Below are 23,921 nucleotides of genomic sequence, written 5' to 3'. Positions count from 1 at the left end.
TAAGATCTTAACTCCAGATTTCATCTCCACATTCTTATTTTTATCACAGGGAGCTCAGAAATTGAAAATCCTTCTCAGAAGTATTATCCTGTGTAGTTTGCTTTTAGCAAAACTCAAAATATTTTATGCATAATTGTGTAGTCTTTAATTTCTATGGGTTTCCTTAGAGCAAGGAAGTGGCAAGATTTAGTTTAGACAACTGGTTTTAATTTTTTTTGTGTTTCAAGGAGAAATCCAAGTTTTTGGCTAACTTACATGGCCAGAAAGGAAGAAAACTGAAATGGTGTGTTCCTACAAATCCTCTGTGTAACTTCCCGAATTAGTACTGCAAATTCAATACAAATTTATACTACAATGTATTCTAATTAAGTATTCCTACCACCATTTATGGCCTTCTAGGCTAACAATATCTCCAGTATTGGCCAACAGACCATTAACTATTCAATGACTTCCATGCTGACATCTCATCATGGTCTAGATTTTGATATCATTAATCAAGCAACCATCCTATTCCATGACTAGTCATCTGCCCAACATGAGCTCTCTGAATAAGGACTTATTTAGCCCAAATATAACATTTGGCAGTGAAACAGAACAGACTATGTAGATAAGAACTTTCAAATTTGGATGGAAATAATTGTGTTTAAGCACAGTTCTACAATATGCAAAGTATCAGCTGTTTTTAATGAAATTTTGACAGTACTCAGTACAAGGGATGGCTGCACTTTCAGAATCAACCATAGGTGGGGTAAATATGGAAACTAGAAATTTGACTAAAACTTAATCTTGAACTAACTTTTCCACCAGTGGAGGAGCATGCTACAATGCAGAAGATAAAATGCAGGAGCTGCTTTTCTGCAGTGTTCACTTTCCAATAACTTCTGTTGGCAGTTTATCTAAATTTAATCTGTCTTCTGCAATGAATGGTTGCAAAGTGTAATCCCACTGGTGCAACTTGAAACAAGTTCTGCATTTAAAATTATCATTTGTTCCTTAAAAAAAAAAAAAAAAAAAAAAAAAAAAAGCAAAACAACCAAAAAAACCACTCTGTTTCTGTTATTCAGACAAAGCCATCTTGGCTCCATAGCTCTTTCTTAAAAAGGAACTCTGGCTCAGAGGCACAGGTTTGTGTGAAGTCGGTGGAAAAAAGTTATCCTGCATTATACCATAACATGGTACTACATCTGTTCCTCTTCAGCAAAGAGAATAAATTAACTCTCCTGCATGTCAGTGTAACATATCTATACCATATAGCACTTCTGACTTGTAGATACTTTCTTCTTACTCCAGTTCATTGAAAACTGAGGAAATAGGCAAAAAAAATGTGGTTAGTTGTTGCAATAATCTAATAATCTGGCATTAAAATTGATAGACAGAAGCAACAAAATCCCTGTGCAGTGGGCTGAGATTCTACTGTTAATTGGCAATTATCTTCTTCACCACAGTTGCCTCTTCACATAAAGAACTTTCCAGCTACATAAATAGAGAGCTTAAGGATAAGCTTTATTATGTGCTCAGTATTGATCTGACAGTACTTTCTTGAAGTCAGTGGTGAAACTCTGACTGACCTAGTAGGAATTCTCCCCTCTACTCAGATTCAGTTTATTACCATAGTAAGGTATTTTGTGTAGTAATACCATTACATATGAACATAACCCACGTACTCCAGCAACTGGGACCATTCTGTGACCATCTGGTCTTCATGGGGGACTTAAAACACTACAATATCTGCTGGTGGGATAAGACAGAAGGATGTAAGCAAACCAGAAGACTTCTGCAGTGCGTTGATGATAACCTCCTTCTCCAAGAGACAGAGGAGTCAACAAGGAGAGGTGGTGTGGTAGACCTACAAGGAGAGGTTAATAGAAAATGTGAACAAGGGCAGCCCCAGTAGCAGTGACCCTGAAATGTGGAGCTCAAGATCGTTAGGACAATATCAAGGGCATCGAGTAAGCATGCTGCTTTGCATTCAAGGAAAGCAGACATTGGCCTCTTCAGGGATCTGTTTGATAGAGTACCTTGAGAGGCTGAAAAAGCTGGCTATTATTCAATAATCATTATTTCCAAGCTCAGAAGTGATACATTCCAACAAAGAGGAAGTCAGACAAAAGCATCAGGAGGCCTGAAATGAACATGTGATCCTGGACACATGTTCACCTGGACACCTGACACCTGGAAACTCAAACACAAAAAGGAAGCCTATAAAGAGTGAAAGCAAGGACAGGTATCATTGGAGGTATACAGTGACACTGTCCAAGCAGAGAGAGATCAGGGTAGGAAAGCTAAGTCCTGACAGAATTATATCTGAATTAAATCTGGCCAAGGAGGTCAAGGGAAACAAGGAAGACTGCTACTAATATGTCAGTGATAAAAGAAAGTGTAGGGAAAATGTGAGTCCTGTCCAGAAGAAAATCAGAGACCTTGTTACCCAAGTTGTAGTGAATGGTGAAGCATTCAACAGCTTTTTTGCCTTAGTCTTCATTGACAAATGCTCTAGCCCTACCATCCAAGTTGGAAACCAGAGGATGGTACTAGGAGAAATGAAGGATCACCCACTGTAGGAGAAGAGAAGGTTTGAAACCACATAAGGATCCCAAAGACGCCCAAGTACACAGGACTTAAGACACATCCTAGGGTCCTGAAGAAATTGGTAGACGAAGTTTCTAAGCCACTATTCGTCATATTTGAGAAGCAGTGGTAGCCCAGTGAAGTTCTCACTGACTGGAAAAGGAGAAACATAACCCCAATCTTTAAAAAACGCAAAAAGGAACACCTAGCAAATCATGGACCAGCAAGTCTCCTGTGTCTGGTGAGATCACAGAGCAGATCTTTCTGGTAACTATGCTAAGGCACATGCGAAACAGAGATAACTCATCACAGGCAATATGACTTCACTAGGGGCTAACTCCACTTGACAAATTCTGTGGCCTTCAACAATGGACTTACAGCAATGGTGAATAAGGGCAACTGATGTCAACTGAATGGACTAGTGGAAAGCATGCATCCCGCATGACATTCTTGTCTCTAAATTGGAGAGACGTGGATTTGACGGATCAACCACTAAGAGGAACCACCTAGATGGAAAGGGTTGCAGTCAATAGCTCAATGTCTACATGGAGACCAGAGATAAGTGATCTTTTTCAGAGATCTGCGCTATTTAACATCTGACGTAGGCAGTGGCTTAAAAGTTCAGTAAGTTTGCAGGTGGCACCAAGCAACATGGTGCAAATCTTGATGGAACACAACAATGGGATGCTATCCAAAGGGACCTGGACAGGATTGAGAAAGACCTGTGTGAACCTCATAAAGTTCAACAAGGCCATGTGCAAGGTGTTGCACATGAGTTGGGGCAATCCAAAACATGAACGTGGGCTAGCTAATAAGTGAATCAAGAGAAGCACTGCAAGAAGGACTTTGGGGTCATAGTAAAAAAACTCAACACGAGCTGGCAATGTGTGCTTACAGCCCAGAAAGCCAGGCATGTCCTGGTCTGCTTGAAAAGATGCCTGACCAGCAGGTTGAGGGAATTGTTTCCATCTAATGCAGTCTCATGTGACACCACCTATATTTAATTCTGCGGTCTCCAGCATATAAAAGCTATGGATCTGATGGAGTGGCATCCAGGATGAGCTTCTCCATATTATAACACTTCCCCGTAATAAAGGGGTAAATGAAGATAAGAGAAGAACGCTTCTCTTTTTCATTCCAGAACAATATAGATTTGTCAAAACTGCTTCTGAAAGCTAGGAACAATCTATTTTGAATGTATAACCTTAGATTCAAGAGCTGATTCAGAGGTGAATTCTGTCATGGATTTATGGAGGAATGATATGGATTCTCTGTGTTCAAGCATGCTGTTCACTGTCAGACATAGAAGGAACATAAATAAAACTAAGACAAGACTAAGAGCATTAATTGCATTGCTTAACTTTCAGTTCCCAAGCTTGTATGAATTATAACTACCTGAAGGGAGGTTGTAGTGAGGCGGGGGTCACCCTCTTCTCTCAGGTAACAAGAGATACGGTAGAGGGAATGACCTCAAGTTGCTTCAGGCAAGATTCAGGTTGGATGTTAGAAAACACTACTTCTCCGAAAGAGTGGGTATGAGAATAGACCAATCACAGGAAAATTTAATGTTTTTTTTACTTTTCAACATCCAACACCTCGTTGAACCAAGACTGATCACATGATCACAAGTGGATAACGAAGTACCACGGACTTCACATCACGATCCATGGTTTGTAATCAACATGTGGCAGGATCATAATCTCTCTACTGCATTAGAGCCATTTAATTAGCAACTTCTGCAAAGACTACAGTTATATTATATAACCACAAATAATTTAGTTAAAAGTGCTAATCCTCAATAGAAAGTTCATGCTTGTGTTTTTCTTTTTGATATTGAGATGACTCTCTTAAAAAAGATTAAACTTGGATTTCAATTAAATATCTTTCTAACTTTATGTTCAGGACATGTGAAAACCTCAATTACATACCTTATGAACTGTAATATATTTAGCAGCATTTGCATCATATCCATCTTCATATATATATAGATATATATATATGTATGTATATGTATATATATATATAAAAGATACATACAGTTTCTCAAACTTTCATTGTAATTTGTTGAATATCCTTTTATAACATCTAAAAAATAAAACATTTTGACACTAGTTTTGTGTGATCTGCTATCACTGACTATAGCATCTTTAAACAGACTGACTTTCTGTAGACTTCACATTTGTTTTTAATTAAGGTCTAGTACAGCACAAACTATAGGTTCACTCCACTCAGCAATTCACTTCAGATTCAAAACAGCCAAAATGTATTGCACACGGAACATATTTCTTTGCTTTTCCATATTGGAACCCCAAGTTATTTTGAAATTTGTCATGCAGAATAAATATGGACCTATCTTACCTTGCATGTGTTCCACATAGCAGTACACATCGTAAGTTTCATTAGGAAAACGGCGTCCATATGTTCTGACTCCTTTCTTTCCCATTTTATCTCCAAAGCAACCAATCCTTGGATGTCTAATTGGATATCTGAAATGCAGCATGTCCATATTTATTAACACAATAAGTCAGAACATTAAGTTTTTACAGGCTAAGCATACTAATTTGGAGAAACTCTGTCAAAGAGTGTTCTAAGCATCTCACCTAACAGTCTGGTCAGACAACCAGCCAGCATCACACTGTTCAAATCCATCTTCATATGCTGCTTTCAGTTGCTCTGGGCTTGCTATGACAGCACCATTGTCCAAACAAGTCTGCTGAGCTTGCGTAAAATTCAAAGTGTACCTGCTGGTGGCTGCACGATAGTGAAATACTACACCTGAAAAGATAACAAACTCAGATTACTGACACATTTTGCATCATTTCTGCAGTCATCATCATATTGTAACTTTACCTGGATATTATTATGATGGTAAAAACAGATGGGTACAATTAAAACACTAGAAGGCTGAGATATTCCACCAATTGAATTATGCCCCTCCCTCTAGTGGCTACTACCAGTAACTATATGACACCCTATCTTTTTAATAGTTTGAACTATATTCAGCATATTTTGAAAAATTAAACCATCTAAGCATTTCCACTTAAGTATAATGGAACATTGTGACCAAAAAGAACGTACACTGAAGTATATCCATATGCTAAGGCACTACCTGACACACTCACTTGTCAGCCCATCCAATTGCAAGTCAAATCATGTGACCAGGCAAGACTGAACAGACCTAACCAAAAAGCAAGAAAAGAACCAGCCTTTTGGAAGTAGCCAGCTGCAGTAACTGCATGCAGAAATGCCAAGAGTGAATGGGGCAACCCTTGAGTGTTTGAGATCTGTCAGCCACAGGGAAGCATGCAGCAAGCAGGCACACCAAAGAGTTTCTTTTGAGGCAAGCCAAATCATCAGTGATGGCCCAAGTGTCTGATCCTACACATTCACATATTATTGCAAACACAACATTTGTAAGTATATGCCTGTTGGCCTATTTTTCATTGCTAGGCTTTCCTGCATGCAGTACCAACAATACAGACAAAACAAAGCTTGCTTTTATTATTGCCTTTCTGGTTCTGGAAAGAATCTAGACAATTTCCACAATTACAAGAATACGCCAGATGTCTGGAGAGAGAAGGGTAAGAGTTAAGATGGTTTTTGTTAAGACACATTATGTCAAGGAACCACATTCTGTTTTCCATACACTTATGATTCAAACTCAGTTTGACAACAGTTGTGCCTGAACACCTAAAACAATATAAAGGGCACCAACTCTAAGATGGCAGACAACAGATACCCCATCTGACCGAATCACATCCTTCTCCATTGCTAATGTCTTTAACAGTTTAGCACCAAAAGGATACCTCCTGATGATGACTGAAAAATAACACCTAGTCTCATTTATTTAAATGAAAATCTTCAGAAGCATTATAGTACCATAAATAATCCACTATGCAGAATTGCCACAAAACAAGAAAAATAAATCACAAAACGTTATTTTTAGTGATAATTTTATTGGGGTATTTCCTGATGAGGATACAGTACACTGTTATGACCTTGGAAATGTTGGCATTAAAACAATAAGAAATTTAATGAGAAGTCTTTGTTATTAGTATACTGCTGAAAGATGGAAATCTGATAACTTACTAGTAAGCAGCAATATGAGAAGCTTCCAAAAGTGACCAAATTCCAACATCCCTAGAAATTGTAGGTGCTTTTCCTAAAGATTAATTTAGTAAAATTATCCTATCAAAGATCTAACTATGGACAATAAGCAAAAAATACTATTTTTTTTTCTCTTTATTGTGGTTTGCTAAGAAAGTTTTTCAAACAAAATTACAACACACTGTGTGTATTCACACACAGGTAGTTCAAAGCTCAGTCATCAGACATCAATTTTCATTAAAGCTTCTGGCAGAAAACAAAAGAAATGGAAGAAGCACCAGAAATTTCAACTGTACTGTGGACCCACACACCAGCTGCATCCACCGCTTGGATCCTCATAGGCTACTGTTGACCCATAAAGTGCATTTTCAGAGTCGCTGACAGAATACATAATGCATAGTTCTTCTTACAAACAGCAAAGTAATTATTTCAGCTTCAAATATTGAACTGGCAAAGCCCAAAGTGAAGAGCAGGTCACAAAAAAGTTATGGCTATGTTTATATTACATAAATTAAGTATTCCAGGTGCCTGCAACTTCATCATCGTGACTGCTAAAACTGCTAGACTAGTTCGGCAAGTTACTTGGCTCAGGCCTCCTAACATCCTTCCAAACAATTTTCTAGGCAGACTTCAGGAGTTAGCAAAGAGCAGGGACAGCTGCCCGTGAGCACCTTTCTTCTCTCTTGAGAGTGAGAAGAGCAAGCGTAATGGTACAGATGAGGACCACAGCACTCCAATGGCCTGTGCACTATGGCACAGCCTCAAGGAAGATATGCTCTTACTAATGAAAACTCTGTTCTGAGAGACAGGGAATGTCAGAGAGTGAGATTTACCAGCTCCTATGCCCCTACACTTTCTCTGCTGTAAGGCTTCTTCCACTGCCTGCTTTAGGCAAATTCACAGATCATTTGTGTTGCTTTAAGTTGTGAAAAACTTTATCCATGTATACGTGTTATATAAGCATATATATATATATATTTATATATATATATAAATTTATATAATATAATATATATATAATATATAATATAATATAATTTATATTATATAAATATATATTTATATATATATATATAAGCATATGTGTAGCAGTATTTTGGCTTTGTTTACCCCACAACCATGCAGTTCCTTATCACATGTCCATGTGTCCACAGTACACTGCCTTACAACACAAAAGGTAAGGTAACAACAACTAATTACTTTTTGAATTTAAAAATTCAAAATAACAAATATGTTAATTGAAGATTTAAGAGCTTTATTTTAATATATTGGTTATTTTATAACACAGTCAATAATCTGGGCCACATACCTGCTGGTATAAACCAGCATGACTCTATTCAGTGGCACAATAGTAAATAAAAATGCTGAGGTTCAGTTAACCTGTTTGGTCATGGTATAATTCACAAGCTGTCCAACTTGGCCTTATTGTACCAGTAGCATACAATATTTTACACTGACTGTTTATACAGAGTCAAGCCAAAAATGCACAAGTATGTGAAGTAATTTGCTCATTTGGCTTGTTGTCTTAATTTTAATTAAAACAAATTTTATAGACATTTAGACTCATTGCCTCAATACTTTTTCCCCCCTGCAAGTTCACTTAACTGATGTAACATGACTTCATCAAGGCACAAGAACACTGCTTTTCCATAAAGCCACAGAAAGGTTTATTAACTTAGCAGGAGAAGGCAACATACTTCTCTGAACTCGCATTATTTTAAAGCTTTAAGCTGCCTACATATGAGTGCCTTCTCAACAAGCCCCTTATTTCTTACAAACTGAAAGCAATCTATGGCTTTGCTGATGACATGTGGACCTTGCATTACCTTGGTAAGGCAGAACTAAAGAGTTAGTGCTAACATAAATTTAAAGAGCTGCTGAGAAAATGCCTTTGGTCATTTGTAAATCCTGGAAAGGAACTTGGAGAATGCTTTGTTCTCCTCACCCAGATCCAAAAGGTAAACTTCACCTATTCTCCGAGTTTAAGGCTCTTCCATTTCCACTGAGGAGCCAATGGACATAAAAGAGCCTCCAAGATGAATGGGTAGGAAGACGTCAGTATGTATAAGCCTGAGCAACAGCTGCAATAATTAGAAGACCCCCTGGGGCTAAGAAGATTAAAGTGCAGGACTTTCATTGTTTCAGTTAGACAGAGAGAAGGGGGCAAAATCCATTGTCCGAGTTCTTGCACTTTACAACATTTGTAAAGGATTTTCCCCTTTTGTCCACTTGCCCTCTGAAAGAAAAGGCAAGAAAGGAGTTGTCCCAGGAACAAATAAAGTAACTGGAAAACAGACTACAAGAGCGTAATGTTGTCACTGAACATCTGGCAAAGTCAGTATAATTACAGGAAAGAGCAGCAGTGTCTGCAAAAAAGAGCACTCACAGGAAAGTAATCTGCAGCACCCAAAAATTCACTGCTGCTGCCTGAGCAAGAGAGAATGTCTTTTATTCACTTATTTTTGCCTTACACCAGAGAAGGAAAGCATGAAGTATTTCACTTAACAAACTAGGACCTTCCTGAGTAAGAGACTGATACTATGGTTTTGCACCTTTGGATTGCAGCTTTGCTTTATCACTTGCCAAGGTATCATGCTGCAACACTTCCTAGAACTGGAGGGAAGGGCTCCTTCAAGACACTTCCTGCTTTATTGTGGCTAATAAACAACAGCTTTCACTAGTGAGCTCATGCTGCTGCAACTTGCCTGCCTGGAGTCACATAAAGACTGAACTTCAGAAGTAATCTCATAACACAAAGAATATGTAAAGAGAAAAGATAATTATGGCAGTTGTTATTCTGTTCATTTTTATTTTCAGGTCTCAGTCAAAGTGGTATAGACCTTTCAAGCATCCCTCAATGCCAAAGCTAATAGAGTTCTAAACAAATTGGGTGATCTTCCTTACTTTTATGCAGAAATCAACTTACATTACAAATACAATCCAAAACAGAGGCAACAGGAAAGAGCACTGCATTAAAGGAAGAAACAGGAATTTTGAGCTTCTTGCAATAATTCATCTCTTCTCCCACTCCAAGCTCTGCAAACATCTTGCAACTCCCATCTCTTGCTCTGGAAACCTGAGAGCAGCCTTGCATTGCATTCACAGATGTCTCCAGGATCCTCTCTGCATGCAAAGAGGAAGCACAAACCAACCACCCAGTTTCCACTTGCTGGCTCTCCAGGGACAAGGCTTCTTGCACCAACTCGCACATCACCCCTCTGCCCAAAATCTTTGCATCCATCTTTACAAAGTAATGCAGCAACATGCAAGTGTACACAGACTCCTCTAAATAAGCTAGTACAGAGAAAGAAAGCAGTTGATGCTCAGCCTGAACTGCATTCTTCTGACAGACAACTTGCCAAAGTGGAGGACTTGGTTACTACATCTGCAATACCTCAGAACAGACAGCCTAGATCACGTACCTGCTGTTACCTCTGCATAACAATGTACTTGGACACACAGCATTCAGTGAGGCAAAGACACTGATATTGAAATTTAAATTGTTAAAAAAAAAATTAAAAGAAATACATAGCTTCTCAGAACTGTTCTCAAAACAGGAGATGACTGACAGGATAAAAATCAGTGTAGCTATGCATATCAGCACCTACTTTACTTTATCTTCTTAAGGGAGAAGGTGTGTGGTCCTCTGCAGATCCTCAGCCTGACCCCAAATCACCTGCAGCCTGAAAATCAGCTGCCACCTTCCAAGTCCCTGTGCCAGGGCTGTGACAGATGTATCATAGCATCCTCATTCCTACTCCCTAGGCACAGATGCATGCAGGGTATCTCAATACAGAATTCAGTTTCCCTCTCTTTGAGCCATTGTATATTCTGCTCTTTACCTTGTAGCTAAGAAACTTCTATCTTCCCTACCATCACTTCCTCAGGAGAATAAAGAATAAGCTTAAAAACACAGCAGTTCATTTCTATTTAGTTATCAAGGAAGTATGAAATTTCAACATCAACAGGTGATAAGGATTCAAGATAGATAAATCTAAAAGATTACAAAACCCCATCTCTTCAAATGCCATACTTAGGTGCTAATAAAGGGGAGTTCTGGCTTTACAGAGAATAAATCAATTACGTTGTCAACACGCAATCTCCTAGGGCTCACGGCACAACTGAGAGGCAGTGTTCCCACAATGGAAACAACATCCATTTATTATCACTATAATGCCTGCAAGAAAGAAGTTTGCATAAAAATAAAATTGTGAATTACAGTCTACTCTGCCTCCCTAATTGCTGCTTCTTCCCTTTAAAGAGGTCAGTATTTTAAGCCTCGGATTTTTCTTATTGGCTTTTCTCTACAATCGGATTTGTAAAAAGCCTCTCAAACAGTGGACTCAAATAGAAGCTAACAAAAGAAGGCCTGTGAAAGCAGTGAACTCCCAAGACAACAGTAAGAAAAGGGTAACATTATTGCCAAAAAATACTCTCTGACAAGATTTTGAAAAAGAGCAAGAAAACTGAAGGATCACATTTGCCACTTCAATCAAATGTGCAGGCATTTCCAAGGTAAATAACCAAAAACTGGCTCAAGTGAGTTGTTAGATCAGTTCTTTCATGTTCCTTGCACTTGTCCAAATATATTGCTTTTTAATATCTCGCAGAACTACAAAAAAAAACCAGTCTCATTAAATGCACAATTATGTTTGAGAATGAATCATGCTGTTACTCTGCATGTCCAGGTCAGCTTTTTATAAGGAAACTTACATCTATTTTACACCAGCGAACTTTATTATATCTAGAGAAATGGAATAAATATGGAGAGGTACAGTAGTACTTTTTATTAAACTCTTTGTGGAATTCAAACTTACCACTGTTACTCCTGAAGGTTAGGAGCCTAGTTTACATTACCTGTGTAAGACTCTCTGATCAGGGAACAGGAATGAGAACTACTAGAGAGCTCATCTCACCCACAACTCTCATCAGAAAAGAGCTGAGTGCTAGGCATCTGACTTTAAATCACTGAAAATAAAGTAAATTCTACTCTGACTTCAGACCCAGCACACCTGTGAAACTTGATAAACTATTAGTGGGTGGCTGAACACTCAAGGACGATGGTCAGAAGGCCTGAAGATCATTGCCTGCTAGCAATCAACCTCTACATTATCTCTATCCAAGTATCTATACTGGGTTGCAGGTGAAACCTCATCTGTTTCAAAAAGCAGCTTGAAGTGGGAATGGAGAGACAGCTCAGTATCAGCTAAGGCACTGTACTTTAAGTCTCTTGATGTTCAGTAACAGCAACAGGGAAGAAACTAAGAACAATGGCAAAATAGGTTTCCAAAGACAGTAATAGTAAAATAGAATAATTCAATTGGAAAGTACATATAAAGATCAAGTCCAACTGCTTTGGACTCCTAACAGGACAGAGTTTATGATCTGGGTTTAATAATTACAAAAAGGGTCCTAAAGATAAGCTCAAAACACCATAGAAAGATAAAATTACAACAGCTGAAAAGGAGGAACCGCACACAAGAAAAAGAAATTTTCAAACAGTACAGTGTAAAGAGGAGACATCACCTCAAATGAAAAGCAAATAAGAATGTTCTGAATGTTCCACTTTTTGTAAGAGGTCCAAGTGCATAATACTGTAGACTGCTAGGTCTGCTATGAACAAAAAAATCATCCTGTCTGAAAAGTCGATTTAATTGTAGCAACAAGTAGGGTGTAAGGGAAGATTTTTCTTACAATTAGTAATGGAAAAGGAGGTATCCAGCATGATGAAACTATGTAACACTGCTGAGCAGTTGATGCAGGCTCCCTCCCCAGCCTCAAGGAGAACCCATAATTGCCATTAACTAAATATGGTATCCAGGTGGTAGCCTACAGCTTCCTGTACAATTAAAATTAAGTATTTCACACTTCTCTCTTAAGCTTTCACCATTGAAAATAGTAATGAGGGGTACAATTCAGACTCACCATTGAAAATAGTAATGAGGGGTACAGCAGTCTGGCCCTACTGATGTTCAGTGACATAGACAGTGGGACCGAGTTCACCCTCGGCAAGCCTGCTGATGACATCAAGCTGAATGGTGCAGTTGATACAAGAAGAGAAAGGGAAGCCATCCAAAGGGATGTAGACAGGTAGGAGAAGAGGTCCAATGAGAAGATATTGAAATTCAACAAGCCCAAGTGTAAGGTGCTGGATTTGGGTCAGGACAATCCCAAATATGAGGACAGACTGCAAGAACAACTAATTGAGAACAGGCCTGCTGAGAAGAACTTGAGGGTTCTGGTGGATAAAAAGTGGACAAGAGCCAGCAGTGCCCTTGCAGCCCAGAAAGCCAACTATATCCTGTGTGCTACACAAACACATTTTATCTTTCATTCCATGATCATAAAATATGCACATTAGCAAAATAAGTGATAATTTTACTCAGCTTTACACAAGCAACATCACCTGCAGGTCTTCTTGGAAGAGCAGACCAAAGCAGTGCTGAGCCACACCAGTACTCAACTCAGAAATTAGCACAATTAACGCATAAAGAAGATTTCTCAATAATGTTAACTGCTAACAACAGGTGATGAAGAACACACAAAGAACACACATCTCTCTTTCAGTAATTGTTATTATTTCAGGGCACAGATTCAAAAAGATGACATAATCAAAATAAATTATGTTTGTGACTAATACAATTGGTTTTGTTGGTTTGTTTTTTTTTTCTTTTAAGATAATAGCTGAAGTCTCAAAAATGCTGAAGGCTTATTGAAGTAAGGGTACAAAAATTAAGCAACAACATTAATATAAAATTTTTACAAGCCTGAAAAATTGTATTTGTTTATATAGAAAATGGAAAATCAAGTGCACAAATGATAAATTAACAATGTTACTTTACCATGTGTATGAAGATACAGCTTGTTCTGTTCTCCAAATTTTGACATCAAAGACAAAAAACGACAAAAAAGTGTAGCTTCAGAAAGAAAATGCTGTGTTTGAAATTTTCTTTTAATTTAAAAGAGATCTGAACTGTGCATCTCACTGCAGTGTACTGTAGCAGCAGTAACACAAGCTAAAGTATTGCTGTAAATCATCTGATATTTTATTGTAGTGAACATCTGCTGCTCCTGGATACAGATACATAGCCAAGGGAGTGCTTTAAAGGGCTAAGGAATGCCAGGTATATTCATTACTGAAAAATAATGTTCAAACCAGGATTTCTTTTGCTTTTGCCATTAATACTACACAGCTTATGAAGTTAGAAAAAAACATAAATGGTTACACTGATTTATTGTATTTCCAAATTAAGACCACACCTTCAAAACCTTTCATTGAACAGATGCCAAAAGACTGCTAAAGTTAGGTTAGGCATAGTGAAAGAACAATATAGTACTAAGCTTACAAAAAATCTTAGCCAAAGTCATGATTTCCAACAGAAGATCCTAATGTTTGTTTTGGGACTCAGTCACTTGAGTAAATACCTAAGTTTCAAAAAAACACCTGAATGCAGAGAAGTGCAAGGTAGAGTCCAAACCAACGCTCATGTATGCTGGTACATCCACACAGCCCAGTGTTCTTCATAGTAATTTTGGTCCAGAATTCACGTGGCACAGTGCCTGGGCTAACATGTCCTGCTTTTCAGCAGTTTAATAGTTCAGGCTTGGTGCCAAACTGACAGGGCATCAGGCTCTGGAGCAGTCTGCACATGGGTATAAGCAGGAACTTAGGAGAAAAATGCCAATAGATCAGTGCTACTTTTGCCACCAAAACTCTATTTAAAATTTTGTTTCCTGTGCTTCTTTACAAGAACAATTCTCTTCCCCAAAATTTTGGAGGCTATTTCCTTATGGTGCTTGCATGCCAACTCTTAGGCCTGAGTCTTCCACATGGAAGAATAATAACACCCTTCTACTTGTCTTCCTGCAGCTTTTGGCAGGTGATTTTCTTAGCTATCCAACTGCTATTATGGAGATAAACTCTTCCTTGGTGCTTGATGTTTCTATCACAGAAAGAGCTGTTTGAGGTTAGACAGTTTACATTCCCACTGCCAAGCAGCAAGAGAAGGCAACCAGAGCTCCAGTAGAGCAGAGCAGTTGCTTCTTTTCATCCTACAGAAACAATTATTAAGAAACTGCTTCTGCCTGCCAAGTCTATCTTCTTATAAAGACACATTTTCAGATAGATGTATTATGTTATGTACTATGGTTCAAAAAGACTGGTTTTGGAGAACTTTAGAGGTACTTGCTAAAAAAAAAAAAAGTAATTGTGAAAACAGGAGTTCATCTTGTAAAGGATATAAAACCAATCAGCGTGCTACTGGGACAAGTGAACAGCATTTGTTCTGTGAATCAAGAGTATCCTCCCAGAACATGTGCAGGAGAAATGAGAAAAATATGGGCTGGAAAAAAATCTTAAAAATAATCAAAAAGAGAATGGAATAAGTCAATAGTGAAGGAAGAACAATTTCCTAAAACTGGTCATATGAATGCCTTGTAGTTATAAGCAGTAGCTGTTACCGGTTTGACTGGGATTACTGCTGACTACAAATGAAATAAATGAATTCTTACCATCAACAGCCAGCGATACAATGCCTTGTGTGTCCTCAACTCCATACATCACATCACAGCGGTACACCCCTGCATCACTTGCACGCAGCCTAGAGAAAGTCAGTGAAGCATCACCGGTCTCCTCTGAATGGGTTGGAACTGACACCCTGTCCTTGTAGTTCTGGCCTATTTTGATGTTCCCATTCTGGGCCACAAGGACTGTGGTTTCTTTTGCATCTTTTCCGCTTTTATCCAGTTCAACCTTTGACCATTTGATTCGAAGATACTCAGCTGCGTAGCTGGAGGCTATGGTGGGTGTGGTTGAAAAGAAGCATGGAAGGACTGACGTTCCAGAGAGGGATCCCCTCACCAGGGTTTTTTTTTCTGCCTTAACTAGAAGAATGGGAGAGAGGAAGAGAAAGGATATATCACATTAGCAACCAGCAAAATCAGAAACACTTACATTTCATCACTGTTTAATGATTAACAGACTTTTAAGACCTGAACTCTAGCTGGTTCACAACAGATCTGACCAGAGTAAGCCAAAACGGAGTCTGTACCAACATCCTCAGCCCTTGACTGAGCTCTTTCCTGTCTGGGTAAATTAATTCACTGCTCTTTGATTTGTTTTTTCCATTTGTCGTAGTCACTGACTGTAGCAAGGATTGGTATTGGCTTCCTTTGGAAACTGTTTTGAAGATTACAGATGACAGTTGAATTGTAAGAGCTATGTTTTCAAACTTCACCAGACTAAAACCAGTTGTTGAAAGACAACCAGATATCTCACATTTGTTGCTGGCCAAAACTAGGCACTTAGGGGAGCTAGTGATGTTTACACTTTGTTTTACCTTACAGCAGCCTGTTCATATGCTCATGTAGTAGAAGTAAAACACAGCCCAAGACTTTATATACACTGCCTTCCTTATTCCATTTCTCTTTCAAGGGTTAACTCTTTTTATTGTATACATGCTGAAACAAAAGCCTTTTCATTATCCTAAGTTGTCATTCTTTCAAAATTATTTCCTTGTAGCCCAGGGGCCTTTAACACATTACAGAAATGGGGTATTTTAAGATGTTAAAGCAAAGAAGGAAGCAAAGCACACAGAAAGTCCCTGCTTGGCTCAAGCTTGACTTGATAGGACCTTTATCATTTTTATGACATCTCCAGCTGCAAACACTTTACAGTGAAATGCTTCCATCTGACAATATCCCAAGGGGAAAGTTGACTACTGTTCATCCAACCTGCACACAGCAACTGTCTGAAAACAGGATTTCTGTTAGATTTATGTTGTTATGTGATGTTATTTCACCATATTTAATGGCTTAATGAAGATTAAAGGCTGTCATATAATAGAATGTATATGTCCTCTTTCAGTGACCTGCAAACATTTTTTCAAAGGTTGAAAATGCTAATCATTAATTTGAAGTCAGGTAGAATTCATAAAGTTTAGAAACAAAAAATGTCTTCAAATACCAGGCACCAGCATGAAATATGAGATACCAGTACTTGAAAAGTTATCTAGTTATTTAGTTACCATCAAAAACATCATCACACTATAAAGAGAAGAATATTTTGAAAGAAAAACAGGAGAGAAGGAGAAAAAGAAAAAAAAAAACTTTTTATTAAGCTGATGATTTTTAACAGATGCACATCACATAGAGAATAAAACATTAATAGTAACATCTACAAAAATATTCAATAATCACCAGTATGACAGCCATACATTTTTACAACAAAGTCCTAGCCAGAAAAATACTGGCCCAGCCAAGGATGACCAAGAAGTTGGAACGGAAGTCTTCAAATAGTTTCCATTCATACCTACCTAAGTTAAGATTCTTGGGAACTTAGTGCAGAAACACTCAAGCTAGCTTTATCAGAACTGATTAGACCAGAGAGAGTCTAACAACAATGGTGTAGCATTCTGCCAATACAGCTGCACTGCATCCAAAGCTCAAATGAAAAGTTCACACAGAACTGAGCTGATTTACCAGCAAGATTTTTCGCTTTGATTCAGGCATGTAGTGAAACTTTCAGCAAAGATTGGTGAGATACTACAACTCATGTTGAACAAACACAACTTGAGAAAGACCTAGAAAGGATGCATTTATAAAACAGTGAATGACAAAAACAGGACCAACATATAACTAGGACTGAACAATTCACAAGGCTTTAAGACAAGCCTGCAGAAGTTTCTGAATACTATAGACTAACTCAAAAACTTTGATTGCAAACACATATCTTTAAAAAAAGATACTGAAACAAGAATCTGGAGAAGTCAGATATTGTTTAAAAAGAACTAAAAACCTGACTTCCCTAGAACTGATTGCTAAACACCATAGTGGGCTGGTTTTATCCCAAGATTTACAGTAGGAAAGCATCACTAACTCTTGTATCACCTTTAATTTCTTGGAACTTTATTTAATTACATTTGGGTAGAGCTAGAGAAATAGAATGAATACTCAATCCTATCAGTTGTGATGGAAAAACTGCCAAATCGCACAGGTGGGAGATTAAATCAGTTTCAAAATATTTAGCTTTTATTATGATCTCTTGTCATCTATATACATTACAGGAACTTCTTAAATGAAAAATGATCTACTTATAATTACGCTGACTGACAGAATTTTAATAAACTTTCAAAGGCGTTGTTTTCAGTTTTGCGTGATCTAGAATATCAGTACTAAACCCTGAGGAAATTTCCTCTTCAGAATTTGTGTCTTCTCATCAGCAGAATGAAACCCTTGACAGCAAACAGATATCATAATAATATGCAAATTAGATCTACCCTAAACTGGACTACATCCAAGAATAAGGCAAAAACTATGTACCTACAAACTCATCTAGCTGTAGAAAGCACTATGAAGTGCTTTTAAAAGCACTCTGTTTTGACTAGCAGATGAGAAAAGGGGAGAAAAACTTTGTATTGAAGATTAAGAAATATTCTCATTCAATTTCAAAAACTTGGTTTCTTCAGTAGTCCAAGCAGGTTGAGACAGACTGTACCTTAGAAGGGATGCAGTCAACAAAATGCAAACAAAATATTTTCTAACTGTTTGTAAATCTGAATATGAGCTGAGAAAAGCAGGTATTTACCCAATCATCAGTGAAGAGCAATCCTAGCACTGAACGTTGTTTCATACCACGTCTTCACCATCTACCCAAGTAAAACCTAAAACACTGATAACTCTTAAATGAGATATGGTATGAGCATTCTTTTCTCTTACTAACTAAAATGCAGCACTCTTGAGCATATTTAAGTCCTTAGGGAAAACAGACAGTAAAGAAACAAAATACACAGTTAAGTCCAAGTAATCTGGCTACAGATCTATCTTTCAAGAACTGCCAGTAAAGTCAACAAGAGCTTTATACTAGATGATGGGACAGCAGATTCAAGCCCAGAGCATGACATGCAGTCAGGTTATCATCAGACTCTCTGTGTTTTAGCAGCTGGGTTTTTATGTCTTCCTCAATTTAAATATTAAATAGGTTCAATATCAGAATAAGAAGCAGGAACAGAATGAAGATCTCTCATACAGTATCCTGACAGGAAACAGTCCTGTCAGGGTAGGGGTTTCACAGACTAAACAATGCTGTATATTCCCCAAACCTAAAGCTAAGACATTTTAATCAATTTATCATGGAAATGACAGTATATATGAATATTTTTCCCTAGATGCCTTATCTTACCAATGACATGTGTTTTTATATGTTTCTCTTGAAGTTGGACACAAACTACTTCTTGCTTGAGCACAAAGCAGTTCCTTAGAATTCTCTGTGCAATTGTTTGCAATCAATGTACTTATAGGATATATTTCCTGTCAAGAAAAATTGCAAAGACCAATGAAATTGTGTACTGTTACTTTAACGACTAATACTGAGCCTAAGAGATGTCTTTTCATTAACCATCATTTCTTTAATAAAGATACTGAAAAACGTAACGCACAGCTTTTACAAACTTGTATGAAATTTTGATAGCAGAGGTAGTAGAAGACCAAGACCAATAAAGTCCTCATTCAAGTTCTTTACAAGGTAATCTGCAGTCTTAAGATACAGAGTAAGAAAAGGAGGCAAAGTAATGAAAAAACAATTATTGTCATATTCTGTAAGAAAATCATTCTGCCAGAAAAACATAAATTCCAGCTGCCAAACCCAGTGTAACATGCATACAGATGTGCAAATATTATAAGCAAGCACACGTGTTCTAGAGCACGTATAATATTAACATGATATGCCAAGTTGATGTGTATTATTTGTACCTTCAAAAGGACATTATCACATACTGTAACCTAAGATGTTTGTATTCTCTTCTGGACTGTAGGGCTTTCACAAAAACACACTTATTCGTGACATGATAAATAGCAGCTTATAATGAGAGAGGTAAACTTCAACAATGATCATAATCACTGGCTCCACCTTGTAAACCAGAGAATTGTAACACCAGCTAGTTCAAAGTGAGTAAATGGCAGGCCAAGAGTAGGTGTCATGAGCAAACCTTGCTCATGAATTTCTATCATTAATCCTTCACATGCACCACAGCATGTCGTCCAGAGAAGGGCAGTGAAACTGGTGAGGGATCTGGAGCACAAATCTCACCAAGAGTGGCCGAGGGAATTGGGATTGTTCAGTCTGGAGAAGAGCAGGCACAGGGAAAACCTTAAACTCTCTACAGCTGCCTGAAAGGAGGCAGTGGCAAGATGGGGGTCAGCCTCTTTTCCCCCATGACTAGAAATAACAAGGGGGAATGTCCTCAAGTTGCATCAGAGAAGGTTCAGGTTGGATATCAAGAAAGATTTCTATGAAAGCATGGTCAGGTGCTGGTTGGGCACAGGCTGCCCAGGGAGCTGGTGGAGTCATGGCCCCAGGTGTGTTCAAGAAACACATTTGGATGAACACGTTTAGATATTATACTAAGGAGCATGCTTTAGTAAAGTAATATTGGTGGTAGGTGGATGGTTGATTTAGATAATCTGGGAGGTTTTTCCAACCTTGACAGTTCTATGATTCTATAACCTAATAATCTCTTGGATTCCAGAATTAATAACTTTGTTTGTCTGTTTTTTGAAAAGAGGGGTTTGGGGGAACTTCCAAAGAAAGCCTTTTGGAGCTACTGGAAGAGAAAAGGAAGTGCTTCAGTAAGCAACGGAATCAATTATGCCAAAATCAAACACCAGACTGAATGACAGATGATCAATACAGACTGGATAGTTTAGCCTCTAAACAGTACACATTTTCAAACATTAGTATTCTCAATTGATATTTAAATTTTTCAACACAACATTTTTCCTAGCAGAAAATGCCAACTTGCCAAAGCTTATTTCTTTCATAAAATAACTGTTGATTTTGACAAATTTCCTATACGAGTTTCAAAAGAATGAATCTAAGCTTTCAGAACAGTTTTACCCAAAGGGAAACACTGCCATTAATCATAGGCAAGTGACTATTCAATCAACCCATATGGTTAACCAAACCCATTTTGGGAACAGAGAGTATGGGAATCTGTGTTTCACAAAAGATTTCAAGGCATCAATATTTCATTCAAATTCAGGATTTTAAAAAAAAATAAATAAAATTGAAATCTAAGAAATTCCTGTCTAACTTTTCAAAATGCAAACAGAGATTTTATTTTAAAGGTTTTTTTTTGTTGTTGTTGTTTCTTTTTGTTCTAAACAGCAGGACTGGAAAGGTTTGTCTGTGACCTTGTAATATTAATCCTCAGAAAAGTTATTACATAAACTTACTATTATTTCTACAAAACAGAAAGATATGGATCAAGCCCAGACTTTATTGGATTAATTCACATTAAAGTTTACCTCATCTTTTTCCTCTTCAGCATGACCATATTCTGAAGAACTTCCCATTTGAGAATGTCTGAGGCTAAAGTGTGATACTCAACTTCAAAAATAAAACCCATGAAGTCCACAATATATTTCTAGGAACACAAAGATTTTTCTGCACTTTTTCCAAAAATTTCAAGTGAATGAGGACAAGTCAGAACTTGGTCTGTATTCCCAAGATGACCACACCAGCACATTCACAGAACACTTGTGTTCTTGAAATTCTTTTTTTGGAAATCACATGAACAATTTATAAACCATTTCAGAGGTGATGATAAGTGGAGTAAGTTGAGGGGCATCTAACGGTGTCATTCCTTCAGTCTCACCTCTCCACAAATATTGATGCACTCCTAATTCCCTAATTCTACCAGCTCAGGCAATTGCGTAAATCAGTGAGGCAGATCAAAGATCTGATCCAGCTGAATACTAACTTGCAAAAAGAGTTATCCGATGTCTCTCAGACCAGTCATTTACCTGACTGAGCTGGACAGATATGCCCATAAGTACCGTCAACACAAAGAAATACATGTCAGCCAGCACCAGGGTACAGAGCAGGGGAAGAACTACCCCATGTAGTGCTAAATGATGTATGTGAGATTAGACTGACCACTGAATTATGCCCTAAATAAACATGATCAGATTTTCAATAGGTTGTAATAGAAATGTCAGCTTTACATACAATGTCAGATTCATTTGTCTTGCTTATCCTCTTCTTACATGCTCTCCTCCCAAAGGTTGATTATCAGGTAAAATCTTAACTTCATACCTCTCATCCCATGAGTGATGTACAAGCATTTACTCCATTTTAAAGCTGACTAATAATGCTACAACTTATCAAATAAACATTTTTAAGTTCCCTATATAAACTGACATTGTTGGTCCATGATTTCTTCTGACAATCGCTTTGCCTTCCAGAATACTTCATATGAACAAATAATTAAATGCCTGCAGATCAAAGAGCTGTACAGCAGTGTACATTTACAAATTTTATTGAGTAAAAAATGGAAAGAAAGAAAAAAAGCTTGACATTTAATAACCAAATGAGTTTCAGCCCTCAATAAATGAGAAAATGGAAGCTTAGTTTTAGCATCTTGCCCCTCCCTGAAGCTTTGAGTCCGTTTCCTCTGAGAATGTCTTCTAATTGTCTTGGTCTGCTGTGTGTTTAGTAAAGAATGGAGAAACAAAACTAGATTTAAGGAGGAGGGGATGACAGGAAACAGAGAAGGATAGTGCTCACAACCCAAGTGAAGGAAAAAAAAAAAAAGCCCACCATCTTTTCTTCTAAAGTCAACACTTAAGCAAAACAGTTTGTATCTTACAGGAAAAACTACCTAAGAAAGAACTTTGTATACACAGTATAAGAGCTAAAAAAGAAAAAAAGAAAAAAGAAAAAAAAAGTCAAAAAAAAAAAGTATAAAGAGTATATCCGATTTTCCAAAGGTTCCTGAGAAGAAGAAAGTAGAATAAAAATTGTCTTGATTTGAGGCTTGGGAAAACCATCATTCCAATTTTCAGAGTCTGCAGCTGCTGTAGGGACCTGCTCTGTACTAATTTTGAGTCAAAAGTTTCAAACCATAGCAATCATATATGAATATGTACTTCAGCTTAACACGTAATCACCATGAGAAGTAAACAGGGCTCCTACTTTCTATCCAAAGCTAACACCTGCAGCTGCTTTAAGATGTTTTGGTTCCAGGCCCCAGCAACCAGATTGCCACAGCTTCCAACCAGCTTGGCCTACAGCAGCCCCCACCACGGAGGGTCTGGCGACCCCAAAAGCATGCCTCCTTAGGCTCATTCTTCTGTTATTACAGAGGCAGGCAGAGACTGGGGTTCTTGGTTTCTCTATATCTCACTTGTATGTGGCACTTTTCACCCTGAATATAGAGAGTGTCAGAGACATACAAACTCATAAGGCTGCTGTCATATCAATAACATGAATGCATGCATTGGGATCCAAGACTCCCCCACTTAATTTGCGACCTCTGCAGCCTGACTAGGTGTGTAGCAGCAAGCTGCTCTTGCTCTCATGCACTGGCACTTCTCAGTGCTGAAGCCCTCATGAAACTGTTTGCTTTTCACCAAAACTATCCCCTCCAATACTCCCCACTTCACCCATGCAGGGGAACTCCTCTGTAGGCCATACCAAATGAAGGTATGAGACATATCTGACAAACAGGCCCAACATTTCACAAACAGAGGTTAAAGCAGTTAAGTCACATTCCTGAACATTTGAAGAAGGCAAGCTGTTTCGCTTTATGCTTTCTAATGTCTTTATCGCATTATCACGCTGTCTTTATCATTACTCGAATTATAGTAATGGCACTGACAAACCTCAGGAGACACAAACTGTGTAAAAACCTTGCCAAAAACATGCTCAACCACCAGAAGTTTTCTATGTAAATCAGTAGGCAAAAAGGAGAAAACAGGAACAAAATTAGTTACACAGTACAGAGATAAAATCAGAAAACACATTTCCCCAGTCCTGGGAAGTACTTTCCCAATTGGACTGTGCTCCTTCCCGCTGTCACTGGAATTAATTTTAATAAATTACTCCATACATAACAGACTTACCTTTAGGTAGCATATAAGTTATAGCTAATGTAGAGCACATCCATATGATGCCTTTTATATTTAACAACATCTTGACCTACAAATAAAGAGAAACAGAATAAATGGTTAGTTTAACACTGAGTCCTTACAAAGTGTAGCAAGTCAGTACAACTCTATTCATCATTGGTTGATACTAGAAGCAGTCGTGAGCTCAAAAAATGATGCTCAGAAGGACAGTGAATAATAATATTCTGATCTTCACCATTTTGTACACTGTTTTAAATCTGATACCACACAGCAACAGCAGTCCGTAAGTAGAACATGATGACTTCTTCCTCCTGTAGAGCTGCCAATTCAGATGCAGCCTC

At 37.9% G+C, this 23,921-nt stretch overlaps 1 protein-coding gene across 1 annotated transcript in view; it reads right to left on the bottom strand.

The window, feature by feature from the left end:
* VCAN (versican) overlaps positions 1 to 23,644 on the bottom strand; it is a 98,779-nt gene extending 75,135 nt beyond the window's left edge. Inside the window, exons 1-4 of the mRNA XM_042823087.1 lie at positions 23,575 to 23,644; positions 15,187 to 15,558; positions 5,169 to 5,343; positions 4,927 to 5,054 (exon numbers count right to left, since the gene is read on the bottom strand). Coding sequence (XP_042679021.1) covers positions 4,927 to 5,054; positions 5,169 to 5,343; positions 15,187 to 15,558; positions 23,575 to 23,644 — 745 coding nt within the window. The remainder of the gene's footprint in view (positions 1 to 4,926; positions 5,055 to 5,168; positions 5,344 to 15,186; positions 15,559 to 23,574) is intronic.
* Positions 23,645 to 23,921: the final 277 nt, after the last annotated feature.

This window comes from Centrocercus urophasianus, unplaced genomic scaffold (genome assembly GCF_019232065.1).
Source record: "Centrocercus urophasianus isolate 14NV4802_14NV808 unplaced genomic scaffold, USGS_Curo_1.0 seq_21, whole genome shotgun sequence".
NCBI classification, from domain to species: Eukaryota; Metazoa; Chordata; class Aves; order Galliformes; family Phasianidae; genus Centrocercus; species Centrocercus urophasianus.
The sequence above is the reverse complement of the archived record's forward strand: the minus strand, read 5'-3'. Positions and strand labels throughout refer to the sequence as shown.